At 41.8% G+C, this 14,392-nt stretch overlaps 1 protein-coding gene across 1 annotated transcript in view; it reads left to right on the top strand.

The window, feature by feature from the left end:
* The window catches only part of LOC107294752 (protein argonaute-3), a 28,963-nt gene extending 18,571 nt beyond the window's left edge, over positions 1-10,392 (top strand). Inside the window, exons 11-18 of the mRNA XM_015824009.2 lie at positions 287-471; positions 2,077-2,236; positions 3,487-3,577; positions 4,693-4,887; positions 5,845-5,979; positions 7,352-7,453; positions 8,381-8,580; positions 10,206-10,392. Of these exons, the coding sequence (XP_015679495.1) occupies positions 287-471; positions 2,077-2,236; positions 3,487-3,577; positions 4,693-4,887; positions 5,845-5,979; positions 7,352-7,453; positions 8,381-8,580; positions 10,206-10,314 (1,177 nt within the window). The 3' untranslated portion in view covers positions 10,315-10,392. The remainder of the gene's footprint in view (positions 1-286; positions 472-2,076; positions 2,237-3,486; positions 3,578-4,692; positions 4,888-5,844; positions 5,980-7,351; positions 7,454-8,380; positions 8,581-10,205) is intronic.
* The last annotated feature ends 4,000 nt before the right edge of the window (positions 10,393-14,392 follow it).

Genomic DNA, 14,392 nt, shown 5'->3' with positions numbered 1-14,392 from the left:
TGACCAAAACTGGATGCAGTATTCCAAGTGTGGCCTTACCAAGGCATTGTAAGGTGGTATAAATACTTCACCTGATCTTAATTCTATCCCTCTGTTAATTGCTGAACTTGCAGAAACTCATTCTCATTAATAATGATAATAGCCTTCAGCTTTGGCTATCACTCTCTGTACACTAAATAAGTGATCCATTGACCCTCACTTTTAGAGAAAAGGGGAACAAATATGAATGACCTCTGTGTATTTGATGCTAGTATACTCCTGTCATCCAGTGTTTATTTGTCCCCAGGGGTTTTACAGATCAGCTGCGCAAAATCTCCAAGGACGCGGGGATGCCAATCCAGGGCCAGCCTTGCTTCTGTAAATACGCACAAGGTGCTGACAGTGTGGAGCCCATGTTCCGACATCTGAAAAACACATATTCAGGACTCCAGCTCATCATCGTCATTCTGCCGGGGAAGACACCGGTCTATGGTAAACAAATATCCAAACATTTTGTACGAGTTCTGCCTGTTTTAAATTGCCTTGAGAAGACTTGGGAAAAAAAGTGAATGATCTTAGAAGAGTAGATTCTGTAAGAAGATAGGGTTGAGGGCACAGCAAATCAGGGTAACAATGGAAACGCAAGCTTTTCGTGATTCTTGTTACATTATTGGAACTGAGAAGAGAATAGGCTTTGGGGTAAAAAAAATTCAGGAGGTCAGTGAAATAAACCACTTGTTTGGAAGATACTTCTGTGGAAAAGACTTTGCACCATGTTGGGGGTAAAGTAAAGCTTTCTACTATGTTTAGTTCTTTGCATCATCCATTTCTACTCTCTTATATAAATGTTAAAACTTTCTCGGATATTAATTGGCAATGCTTCCTGAATGTTTTCAGAGAATATTGTGCGGATAAATGATAACAGCAAGGAAAAAACAACAACAACAGGCATAAATATTTGAAAGTAGACTGTGTTTTCAGGACTTTGTTTTATCTTCTGAAGACTTCTGACTTCGAGAGCTTTGAATATTTTTTTTAAGGGCTAGAGGGGGGACTGGTTGGGAATTTTCTTCTGCTATTGATCTCCTCATTAAACTAACCTTCCTTGGTTTTGTTTCATCTTACTCCTCAAAACCTCTTAAGAAAGATTAATCCTGACAAAATGCATACAGTAGCAGTAGAGGCAGAACTTGACTAGTCTTCCCTCCCTACCATTTTTGTTTCGAGATTATTTGGACTTTTTTCTTTTGTTTTTCAGAAAGGGATCGTGCTATTTAAATGGTTAAACTGAGAGCGTTGGTCTGCTTTTTCATTTAGATTGGGGGGGGTATCTAACCATGGCAACTTTAAGATTTGTGAACTTCAACTCCCAGAATTCCCTAGCCAGGCTAGGGAATGGGGAACTCTGGGAGTTGACGTTCACAGGTCTTAAAATTGCCAAGGTTAGACACCCCTGATTTTAGATCGAGACCTTTCCCAACAAACTGTCCCCCAAATATGTTTGTTTGTTTCAATTCCCATGATTGAAAGGAAGATAATGTAAACCAGTGATGGCGAACCTTTTAGAGACCGAGTGCCCAAACTGCAACCCAAAACCAACTTATGCATCGTCGGGTGCCGGGTGGGTGTGGCCCATTGGGTGGGCGTGGCCCATTGGATGGGCGTGGCTGCGGTGGTAACGGCAGACTGGGTGGGACTAAAAAGTTCAATCAATCAATTCCAACTTTGCAAGATTTTTTTTTTTCCCAAGAGAAGTTGAAATTGACTGATTGATTGAACCTTGGTTTTTTTTTTTGCACACGGCAGTGGAGGCCTAAAGCGAAAAGGTTTTATAAAACCCAGTTGAAGGCCTAGGACTGGGGCAATGGCGCGCGTGCCCACAGAGAGGGCTCTGAGTGCCGCCTCTGGCACCCGTGCCATAGGTTCGCCACCACTGATGTAAACTATGATTCAGCCCATCTGGAAGACATCAGCTGGGAAAGGTTAATGCTGACTGGGCATGATTTTCAGTAAGCAGATACAGCACTGCAATGTTAGATTTTGGAACCATTCCTTAGAACTTTGAAGATTCTTCACATGAATGCTTATTTTTTTTAGCGGAGGTGAAACGTGTGGGGGACACACTTCTGGGGATGGCTACACAGTGTGTTCAAGTCAAGAATGTCATCAAAACGTCTCCTCAGACCCTCTCAAACTTGTGCCTAAAGATTAATGTAAAATTGGGAGGAATCAACAACATCCTTGTACCTCATCAACGGTAAGAATCCTTTCTTAATGTGTCACGGAATTTGAATTGCCCTGTTTTGATGCGACAAGCATACAAATTTTTATGCATGCAATAAACACCGCTGTGACTCTTGGTTACTTTAGTAGTCAAAATCATGTTGGCTGCTTTGAAGTGTTTTTTGACGATCAAGTAGGAATTTTTAAAATGGTACAGGTAGTCCTTAGTTTATGCCCATAATGGAGTTTGCCCATTGTGATGGTTGTAGAAAGGGTCACTCGAGTGACCAATCTAATTTTTCAACCATTTTTGAGGTGGTTTGTTAAATGAATATGGTGATCTTAAAGCAAGCACGCTGATCGTAAAATGGCCCCATTGTTCATTATGGGGTGTTTTAGCCGAAAACCGGAAGTAAATGCTGGTTTTCAGGCAAAAGCATCATAAAACACAGTCATGTGACTGTGGGATGCTGCAAATGGTTGTAAATGCAGACCAGTTGCTGAGTGCCTGATGGTCACACGACCATGAGGTCAGCGGTGGCCATCGAAACTTCGGAACCAGGTTGTCAATACCCTGGAGGGTCCGTTATATCTTTGAACGATTGCTAAGCAACCGTTCATAAGTAGAGAACTGCCTGCCTGCTGCTATAAATTCTGACTGCAAATCTGAGAAGATGCACATTCAGGCAAGGAATGAATACTGGTCACTGGTGTTTACTTTAGCACAAGGGCAGGGGTAGGCAACCTTGGCTCTTTTATGACTCGTGGACTTCAACTCCCAGAATTCCTGAGCCAGCATGACTCAGCTTGGAAACCTCTCCCTCTCCCCTCAGCATGGCTGGCTCAGGAATTCTGGGAGTTGAAGTCCACGAGTCATAAAAGAGCCAAGGTTGCCTACCCCTGCACAAGGGGCATTCTCTAGAATGGCAGATTTTTTTTAAAGAAATTTTCTTTATTTTTTTCCATCATAAAAAACAAACATAAGTAAACACAATAACCATTCAAAAATCCCCCCCCCCGGACTTCCCAAACCTATACCAGGATAGAATGGCAGATTATGTTCTTTGTTTCACATATGAATTTAATGTTTGTGTGTGTTTTTTCCCCAAAGAAACTAAATTCTGTAATATGCAGTAATTAGCCGTGAGATTTGTTACGTTCATGGCTACACATCAGAAGCATCTACCTTTTTTTCCCTTTCAAATGTGAGATGCATGTAATCCAGGGCCTGCTGTCCATCGCTTAGATATTAATCCTGTGGTTGATTTGTCCCCTTTTTAAAAGACCTTCTGTGTTCCAACAACCAGTGATCTTCTTGGGAGCAGATGTTACTCATCCACCTGCTGGGGATGGAAAGAAGCCTTCCATTGCTGCTGTAAGCTATGTTTTTTTTATATATATAGTTCTCTCTCCCTCTTTCTTCCTCCCCCCTCCCCAAAGAATGTGGATGAGAAATCTGAGGAACTTGGATTCAGACAGAATGAATCTGTTTTGTGTTTTGATTGCCTTTAAACCAGTTCTTTGTTTCTCATGGGCTTGTCAGCCATTCTTTCTGCTTAATTTTTCATTGTGTGCAGATTTAAAACTGTCTCTAGCAAAGGTGAATGATTTTTGAGGGTTACTTGTAGCTTCTACACACCTGGATTCTGTGAATCACTGCAGTTAACTTTGCTGTCCAATTATCTTATTAAGGGAGAGAAGAAATATACCAAAATAGGCAGGCATTTGTTACCTGATGATAAAGCATATGGTAGGTGTGTAATTCTTCTCCCTCCAAATAATTCTGATAGATAAATATTTAGATAAAAATACTCTTATTTTGAAAATAAAACATATAAGATGCTAGATTAAGTCCCAGATTCAAGCTCATTCTGAGCTTTAAAAGCTCACTTATTGACTTGAGCCAGTTCCTGTGTCATAATAATAATAATAACAACAACAACAACAACAACAACAATAAAGTTGGAAGGGACCTTGGAGGTCATCAAGTCCAACCCCCTGCTCAGGCAGGAACCCTACACCATTTCAGACAAATAGCTGTCCAGTCTCTTCTTTAAAACTTCCAGTGTTGGCGCATTCACCGCTTCTGGAGGCAGGTTGTTCCACTGGTTAATTGTTCTAACTGTCAGGAAGTTTCTCCTTAGTTCTAAGTTGCTTCTCTCCTTGATCAGTTTCCACCCATTGCTTCTCGTCCTGCCTTCAGGCGCTTTGGAGAAGAGCTTGACTCCTTCTTCTTTGGGGCAGCCCCTGAGGATAAACTTGTGCGGGAGTGTATGCTAATGATAAAAGAAGATCAGTTCAAAACCTAAGAGAACATTCTAAAAAAAAAGACCCAGTTTAATTGACAAGTGTAAGCAACAGCCATATAAAATATTATATGCTTAAATTAACGAAGCAGCCATAGAACAGTTGGTATTAAAGAAAGGACGCTTGAAACATGGCCCCTATGGAATCCTCATTTATTCTCATGTATCCCTTTTTCGCTGTTAGGTTGTAGGTAGCATGGATGCACATCCAAGCAGGTACTGTGCCACGGTGAGAGTCCAGAAACCCCGCCAGGAGATCATCCAAGACTTGGCCTCCATGGTTAGAGAACTTCTCATCCAATTCTACAAATCAACGCGATTCAAACCCACACGAATCATCTTCTACCGCGACGGAGTTTCAGAAGGACAGTTTCGACAGGTCTTCATATCCATTCATATCACACTTGCGTGCTGCGTAGTTGGCGGGGTGTTTCAAACCAACTAACGATAAAATTCAAACACTTGTTCAAGGGGAGAGTGCCAAGGAACTTAAGTCTTGCGTTCACAACCAGAAAAAAAACCAAACCATAATGAGCTCTTAAACATTGATGAAGGCCCTTACTGCTGATGACCAAATACCAGAATAAACATATTGTCAGCATCATTGCCACAAGAAGACTTTAAAATCTGTCAACAAGGGCATTGCTTGAATGATTCCTTTGTAATCCACTATAGCCCTTGCCGCAGGGGTAGGCAACCTCGGCTCTTTTATGACTCATGGACTTCAACTCCCAGAATTCCTGAGTCAGCATAGCTCAGGAATTCTTGGAGTTGAAGTCCATGAGTCATAAAAGAGCCGAGGTTGCCTACCCCTGTGCCTTGTGGAATAGGGCTGGTCCTTCCATCGATCATTGATCACTTTCCATGCCCCCAGCTTTAGGAACTTCCTTTTGAACACATTTGCCATTTGGTTGAGCATGAATTTCGCTGGATGGCTTCAGATCTGTCACTACCCTTTAACCCAACTTACTTCACAGGAATGAAGTGGAGACCATTTTTGCCCTTTGCTCATGGGAGGAAAAGGTGGGATAAACATGTAGAAATGATAATATGCAGAAAAGTTTAAAAACTTACAACACAGACAGCTTAGTCCTACTCTATTCTTTCTATTGCCTAGTCCAGTGTTTTTCAAGCTTGGCAGCTTTTAAGATGGGTGTTGAAGTCCACCCCCCCCCCCCCTAAAGTTGCCAAGCTTGAATAATCGTGCCACGGAATTTTGTTGAGGCTGAACAAGTATAAATATTGTGTGTTTGTTTGTCAGAACAAAAATCTTGATTTATCTTTCCACGCTTATCTCCATTCGAGTAAGCCAAGCCTTTTCATTCCTCCTCTGTAGGTGTTGTATTATGAGCTGCTGGCAATTAGAGAGGCTTGTATCAGCTTGGAAAAAGACTATCAGCCTGGCATAACATACATCGTGGTTCAGAAGAGGCATCATACGAGGCTGTTTTGTGCTGATAGGACAGAAAGGGTAAGACCTGTCCCGTTTCCAAGCAACTTTTTTTTCCAAACAAGAATTGTAGTCGTCATTCTTTTCTTTTAAAAAAAACAATTTTTATTAGTTTTCCATTTTGCACCAACAGAAGCTTAAGAACCAACGTGGAGATATGGTGATCAATTACAAAAAGAAAACAATAGCATTATAAATATATAGTTCACACAATATTTCTTAAAATTTCCCTCTCTATATATAATATTATAATCAAATTGATTCGAATAAAATCATTCATTAATATATCTAAATATAAATTCTCTTAATCAATCAAAACTTTCAACCACTCAGTGTCTATTCTATACAAATCTATAATTTCTCACATATTTAAACTTAAACTGAAACTCTCCATTTATTTAAGATATATTATATTCCCATTAATACATTTCTAGAACAAATTTTCATTTGTATTGCTACATATGAATTTCATTAATCAATAAACGTTTAGAAGAGCTCATTATGTATCCCAAAAATCCTGTTTTTCACTTTATTAATTTTTCAAATGTTAAAATTTAAACTAACCTATATATTTACTATTCAGGTACCCCAAGTTTCTCTTATTTAAATCTGTTCTTTTTCAATAATTCTCCAATTATTAATTCCATCTCATTCCAAAAAAAAAGAACAAAGAATAAAGAGCAAAGAGAAAAGAAAAAAAGAGAGAGAAAAAAGAAGCATATTCTTGCTACATTCCAGTATTAAATTCTAAATCATTTCATAATAGCCTCCCTTTTAACAAAATCCAAATCCAAAACAATCCGAGTCGCTGTAAAACCTTTACCATCCATAATTATCATCTCAAATTTAATATTTATATCTTATTGTAGTCGTCATTCTTAATGCAGATAATAAGAGTGGTAGAATCTTTGCAGCATTTAAATACTGGTTGCCATTCTTGCAACAGTTCTTTGAAGTAGATAATTGCTGTGACCATATATCCTGGGGGGGAAAATCCCAGACTGTAATAATGACGTTGTTAAAAGGTTTTAGCCCCTCATCGTCAAGTTGCCTTTCCTCAACCTGTATTGGATTGCAGGTCTCCAAATTGCAAACTAGTATTGCCTAAAGGTGACTCAGATACCTGTGGATGTAGCTGAAGTTCTTTGGTTTGTATGATTAATTTCTAAATAGCATGGAGTCAGCTTAAAGTTTAACCAAGGGATCACTTTTTTTTTAATGAAATGTGCATAAAAACTGACTGATAGTTGCTACATGGAAGGCATAATGCTTCTCCAGATATTTTTGCAATGTAGGCATTAGAATTCCAGAATTGGGAAATATACACAGGTGTTTGTTTTTTTTAAAAAAAACCCACCTTTTTAATTTAAAATTGAATTTAATTATATTCTAGGTTGGAAGAAGCGGAAACATCCCTGCTGGAACCACAGTAGATACGGATATCACACATCCATACGAATTTGATTTTTATCTCTGTAGCCATGCAGGAATACAGGTGAGAAACGAAGCATTCGGTTCCTGGACCAACCCCTCTAGTCATGCCTACCCAGATTTGGTGTCACAGAGTGAACGAGAACAAAATCATATTTGTCCAGTTTTTGATTGAGAAAACTTAAATCAGCAAAGACTGACCTAAAGCAAAATTACTGTTTTATCATTCAATTATTTTTGCAAATACATACTTGCTGGTTATAATAAGCATTAAAACCTTGATTTGCTGTAAAGCAGAAGCTTTGTCTCGTCCAGGGTGGGGATCTCTAATGGAATCCATTCTCTAGTAATCCTGAGAAAAAAGTCACTACACTTGAACATAACACGTTTATCTCTATCCAGTTGTCTAAGTTGTACTTAAATGGTTGTTCTGAAATCACAGATAGAGTAAACTCTTCTGTATTTCTTAGGGATGCTGATAGCTTTTTGAACAGCATTCCGTGGCGTATAGTCATGCTGCACACATGACTACGGAAATGTCTTCGGACAACGTTGGCTCCTTTCGACTAAGAAATGGAGATGAACACCATCCTCCAAAGTCAGAAATGACCAGACAGGGGAAACCTTTACCTTTAGATAGTTTTTGAGTCCTCTGTTAAGTTCCAACATATAAGAAGAGATCCAGAGTATATCAGGGCAGCTATATCATGAGAGCCCTTTCTTAGATGGCTTGGAATCATTTAATTGCCATGCCTGCCCTAATAAATTTAGAAAAACAGTTGCACTTCTGGAATGTTACAGAGCAGTGTACCTCAAGCGTGGCAACTTTAAGATGTCTGGACGTCAACTCTGCTGGCTGGGGGATTTTGGGAGTTGAAGTCCACTCATCTTAAAGTTGCTGAGATTGAGAAACATAGTCATAGAAATACGATGTCAAAAATTAATGAATTGAACTACTGGGACTACTGTCAATTTTCTCTCTCTCTCTTAGGGTACCAGCCGCCCCTCACACTATCATGTCTTGTGGGATGACAATTGTTTTACTGCAGATGAACTTCAGCTGCTAACGTACCAGCTCTGCCACACCTATGTGCGCTGCACACGATCTGTGTCTATACCTGCACCAGCTTATTATGCTCACCTGGTAGCATTCAGAGCAAGATACCACCTTGTGGACAAAGAACATGACAGGTGAGAATGACTGCTTGTGTTGCTCCCTCAGCTGGCTGGCTGACTACCTAAAAGCCAAAGGTTGGTTGTGTTTTCCAGAATTTCCTTAGCAACATTGGCTTTTTAAAAGGATTTGTTGGGATAGAAGTAGCTTCATTGCACGTTCTTTTAGTTGGGTTCTATGGGCGTTGGGAAATCAGTTCCGAAACAGAGATTACGTTTTCCATATAGCAGTGCTTTCCAACTGTGGCAACTTTAAGATGGGTGGACTTCAACTCCCAGAATTCCCCAGCTAACACAGGGCATTCCACAGTGTGCACGTGAAGAATCCCTCACAGTCTTTCATCTATTACACCAGTTTTCCTGACAAGATATGTGGATTAAAGGAGACCGAGATGGCCAACATTGCAGACTCTTACTGTGAAAATAATTTCAGATTCCATCTAGCTTTTTCAAAACAGCCTTTTTCTTGTTTCCCTTGAAATATTTCACTGCTTGCCCCGGCCTTGAAGTCAGGAATATTTAAAGAGCATTTCAAGATTAGAATGCTTTTGTAAAGTTTGCACATTGTAAGTTCAGAACAGTTGGTTTTAAGCTTCAGATACTTCAAACAGGAGACACTTTGCACAGGTCTGCAATGTACTTACAAAATCATTGTGTATGCATGTGCCTGTAAAGAGGAAGGAAAGCATATTGCTCATTCAGAACCCCATGTTACATATCAACAGTATTATATGAAAAGTTTTCCCACTGTGTCTGCAAAGAGCCATCTTAAAAACAGATTTCGATAAACATTATATATAGCCTAAGGCAGACATGTCAAACACAAGGCCCGGGGGCCGGATGCGACCTGCGAAGTGGTTTCATGTGGCCCGCAAAGCCATCCTGGAAACAGTGAGGGAACAGCCCCCGCTGCCTTGGCCATGGCCCAGGCCAGCCAGGAGCCAATGTACAATTTTGTGGTGGCCATCTACGCTGAAACGCATTCAGTCTTAGCTCCACAAGGCCGTCCAGAAACAGCAAGGAACCAGCCCCTGCTGCGTCGGTCCCACCCCCTGGGTGCATGCTGGGGAGATGTCACCCTTTGTGAGGAATGAAGAAATGCACCATGCCTTGGTGCTTGCCCCGGTCCCACCCCCTTCTGCCAGAGACCCTCAGATCTGTCCCATAGGCACCCTTGATGCGAACGATGTAGAGCTGGCCACGCCCACCCAGTAAGCCACACCCACTCTAGCCATGCCCACACAGTAGGCCACACCCACCCTGGTCACACCCACCCACCCCCCAAGGGCAACCGCAATGCTGATGCGGCCCTCAATGAAATTGAGTTTGACACCCCTGGCCTAAGGGATTATTTAGAACTCTGGTTCTAGGGATTTATTTTGCACTGTTCACCTACATAGCAACGATTCTATAATTAAAATGCCACCTTTGGCATCTTGGGGGGAAGTTAAAAGGGATATTGGATTAAAAACGTTACCTTTGTTGGCTAATGGACGTAAAGTCTGTTTGACATAATCCCGGAGATCTTTGCCTTCAGAGCCTGATCATTTAGAAGCCCAAGAAGGAAGGAGAGCAGAACTGGTGCCTCGCAGCTCCTCAGGTGTTTGTTCATCCTCTCTCTTCCCTTTTTCCTCTTCCCACAGTGCCGAAGGAAGCCATGTTTCCGGACAGAGCAACGGAAGAGATCCCCAAGCCCTCGCTAAGGCTGTACAGATTCACCAAGACACCTTACGCACCATGTACTTTGCTTAGCTATATATACAATAGAGGTAGAGAGAAGAGATCTAAAAACGAGATGGAGCCTATTCACGAAAGAGAAAGAAAGAAAGAAAGAAAAAGAAAGAAAGAAAGAAAGAGAAAGAAAGAAAGAAAGAATTAAGTCACATACAGTGTATGTTTCCAGAGCAATCGGCGAACGGGGGAGGGAGCACCTCTGCCTTGCTGAAGCTAATTTCTGTTGGGTTTTTTTTGGGTGGGGGACGGGGAGCAGGCCTTATCCTTGTCCCAAGGCAAGGAAGATTTGTTTACTTCACCGAGAACACGCCACTTATTATGCAATATGAAACCAGCCAACTGCTTTCGGAGCAGCTTCCTACGGGAAGTGCTGCGGTCATCATCTTTTCCTTTGTGCGTTTGGGTCTCTGTGTTTTCTTTTCTTTTTCGGGGGTGGGTGGGAGCGGGGAGGAGGAGTCGGAGTCTAATCCTTTGTATGCCTTTACCTCAAGTTGCTCAGCAGCACAACTCTTTCTGCAAAAAAACAAACAAACAAAAAAAAAAAACCCACAACAACAACAACAACGACACAAAGGGTATTAAAATGTACAGGAGCAATGCAAGTGATGTTGAGGTGGGAGCGGGTTGGAGGGGTGTGCGAAAGTGTTTTGTAATCTGTTTTGTGCCCTTCGCGGGTCGCGTACGGCTTCCCCTCCGCGGTTGTCTGTGCTTGAATTGCAAGCAGAACAAAGTGTTAATTTGGGTGAACGGCCCCCTCGCAATCGGGGGGGGGGGGATAGGGAGAGCGTGCACACTTGCAGTTAATACTTCCCTGTGTAGTTTAGCCAACGGCTGCCTTTCGTGTCTGTCTGCGTGGCTTGGGAGTCGCACCACTCAATTTGCTTCCCATCATGAAACAAAATCCATCACGTATTTTTCTCCCAGAAGTACCGATACAGCCTGGCCAGACCGATGATGTTGTTGCTTTCTACTGGTCCAGGCGTTCCAGCTAATTTTCCCCTCTTGTGTGTTGTGCCCGTATCTTCCAAGCTTCTCGCAACATCCTATTTCCCTTCATTTCGCAGGGTGGCACATCGTGCTGAAGTGGAGAGTTATTTTTGTGTGTTGTTGTTGTTGTTGTTGTTTTTTAAAAAAAGAGACAGATTTGTTGAGTCGCTTCCTCTCACTTTAATGTGATCACGCATATCTCTATATGTGTACTTTTTTTCTCCCTCTTTTATATTTATTAGACAAATAACAATGCTTTAATTTAAGTGGATGTATGGGCAACCTGGGGGTTTTATGTTTAGAGACGTAACTGTTTTTGTTTAAAGGACTGACAAACCTGTTTTTGCTAGCGTTTTTAGTGCAATAAGTCGTTAAAGGGGAAAAAAAATAATGTGTCCCTTTTTTGCTGCAGCAGCATTTTACATCTTTCATGATGGAAAAGTGGACGTACCTGCGCTTTTAAACAAACAAAATTAGCCTCAATTTTGAAAGGAAAGCCTTATAACGGGATTATTATTATTTTAAATCAAAAAGGCAAGCTCCTTCATGCTGCTCTCCGTCTCCAGTGTTTAAAATGCTGCCTTGTAACCCAGGACCCGTTTGCGGAATCTTTATTTTATGACTGTTTTTCCTCTACAGCAAAGCCTTTTGCAGACGTCTTAACTCTTGTCCCAGTGAAATCAGGCCAAGCCTAAAATGCAGGTGGGTGGGTGGGAGTCTTAAGAAGCTAATTTTTGATTGTGTAGGCTTTTTGTTTCGAAATTGAGTGCGCTATTTTGTTTGGTGGGATACATTTTAGAAAGGAGGCCGCTAAATGTGAATCTGATAGGTGGGCCTCTCTCTGTTTCATTCCACTTGATAGCTGAAGCAAAGTATTTTATTGTCAGAGGTGAACATTGTGACTCAGTGGCAGGGTCTGGGGGGAAACCGTTTTGCACTTTGTAAACACGTGAGCTGCGTTTTTGTCTGTTTTATTTGCACTGGTTTTTTATATCTGCAGCGATAGGGTCTACAGATGGTTCAATTGGGCATTGTTGAATAACCCAGCCCTGCTGAAACAAACAAGCCACGCACTCTCCATGTGAAAACCATTTGACTGGTTGACGCAGGTTTACTTACCTCCCTGTTGCGTTTAAAAGAGCCCACTCTTTGCCAATCTTTTGTATGGGGGAGCTGGTTGATCTGAGTCCACTTTGCTCCCCCAACCCTTTACCCTTCTGCCATGTTTTTTAAGGATGGGTTTGTTGGATTTCTGTAGGATGGCGTCTCAAAGTGCATTACCACACCTGGTGGCCTAGCAGAGGAAAGGGCGCAATTTGAATGCACTTGAAATCACTTTGGTTAGGGAAGCAGCTCGCTTGGGTTACAAGTGAACTGCAGGCCTCAAAAGTATCCTAGCTGAGGATGCGTTAATATACTGCACTTACCTTTGCATTCCCTATGAAGTTCAGGTTATGGGAGATTCCTTCACATTTTGCCTATCTGACAGTGGTGGGGAACCTATGGCACGGGTGCCAGAGGCGGCACTCAGAGCCCTCTCTGTGGGCACGCGCGCCGTCGCCCCAGTCCTAGGCCTTCAGCTGGGTTTTATAAAACCTTTTCGCTTTAGGCCTCCGCCGCCGTGTGCAAAAAAAAAAAAAGGTTCAATCAATCAATTTCAACTTCTCGCGGGGAAAAAAAAGATGTTGCAAAGTTGGAATTGATTGATTGAACTTTTTAGTCCCACCCAGTCTGCCGTTACCACCGCAGCCACGCCTACCCGATGGGCCACGGCCAGCCAATGGGCCACACCCACCCGGCACTCCACGATACATAAGTGGGTTTTGGGTTGCAGTTTGGGGACTCGGCCTCTAAAAGGTTCGCCATCACTGGCCTATCATCTCTTTGCCCAAAGAAAACGCGCCCCATTTATCAGTCTAGGCCAGTGTTTCTCAACCTTGACAATTTTAAGGCATGTGGACTTCAACTCCCAGAATTCCACAGCCAGCAATGCTGGCTGTGGAATTCTGGGAGTTGAAGTCCACATGCCTTAAAATTGTCAAGGTTGAGAAACACTGATCCAGGCTGTCCAACCTCACCGGAGCTCAATGCGAATTTCATAGTACCAATAGAAGAGATTATTTGGAGCTCAGGGTTCCACTGCCGAATCTTTGATGCCCTTTCTGAGCTTCTTTGTTTCCTTGCAGACCTTTCATGACTCAGCTAGGTCACATCTAGTTCTCTCCCTCTCTAGCACTGACGATTTTACCTAGTCGGGTCATGGAACATCTGCAAGGAAACAACCAAGCTCAAGAGAGCATCAAGGAACCCGCAGCTTTATGTTTCTGGGTGAACGTATGGTAAAGTGATAAGCGTGTTTTCATAAATGCTTACGTTGCACTTTTTTTTTCCTCCTGTTTTAGAGAGTGCTACTCTAGTGGGAATTCATGCCCCAAACAATTTTCCCAGTTAGCTTTTTAGAAGCACTTTAACAAGCTTATTTCGGGCACTGAGTTTTGCTTCCTTTAAAAAAAAAAAAAAGTTCTTCACATCTGGATGCAGTATGCTAGGTATGTCTTATTCTGTTCCTGCTGTTAAGCAAATTAATTTGCAAACCTGGCCTGCCAGTTTCCTCCTTCCTGCCAATCAAAGGCCATCGGGGAAAGCATCTTTTCAATTCATGTGGCGTGCTAAAGCAGTGAAATGGTTTTCACGTGGAGGGGATCTCCTAATTTAAGAACCAAACCTGGCAACATCGGAGTTGTGAAGCTATCTTTGTAAAGTGCCGATAAACATTTTTAATAACAATATCAAGGTATTGGCATTGGGTGCCACACTTCTTACAATACTTATAGCTGCTATATTTATTTAAATGGAGGTGGACAGTGACTGCACGAGGCCAGAGAAGCAGGAATTCAGGCTTGTGTTTTAAGATGTGAGATTCTGATTTTTCTGTTTTGTAATGGTATAAATATAACAAAGGGGTGCTGTTTTAACCAAGATTGTGAAACAGACAGATATTGTTCTTTTGTTTTTAAAAGACTTAAGATATTTTTTTGATGTTGCAATGGAGCTGGGTGGGTGGGTGGGGAATAAATGGTACCTCATCTGTGGTGGCAAGTTTCCAGTA

Source organism: Protobothrops mucrosquamatus, unplaced genomic scaffold (genome assembly GCF_001527695.2).
Source record: "Protobothrops mucrosquamatus isolate PMUCROS unplaced genomic scaffold, P.Mucros_1.0 scaffold2075, whole genome shotgun sequence".
NCBI lineage: Eukaryota > Metazoa > Chordata > Lepidosauria > Squamata > Viperidae > Protobothrops > Protobothrops mucrosquamatus.
Note: the sequence above shows the minus strand (reverse complement) of the source record. Positions and strands in the feature narration are given on the sequence as shown.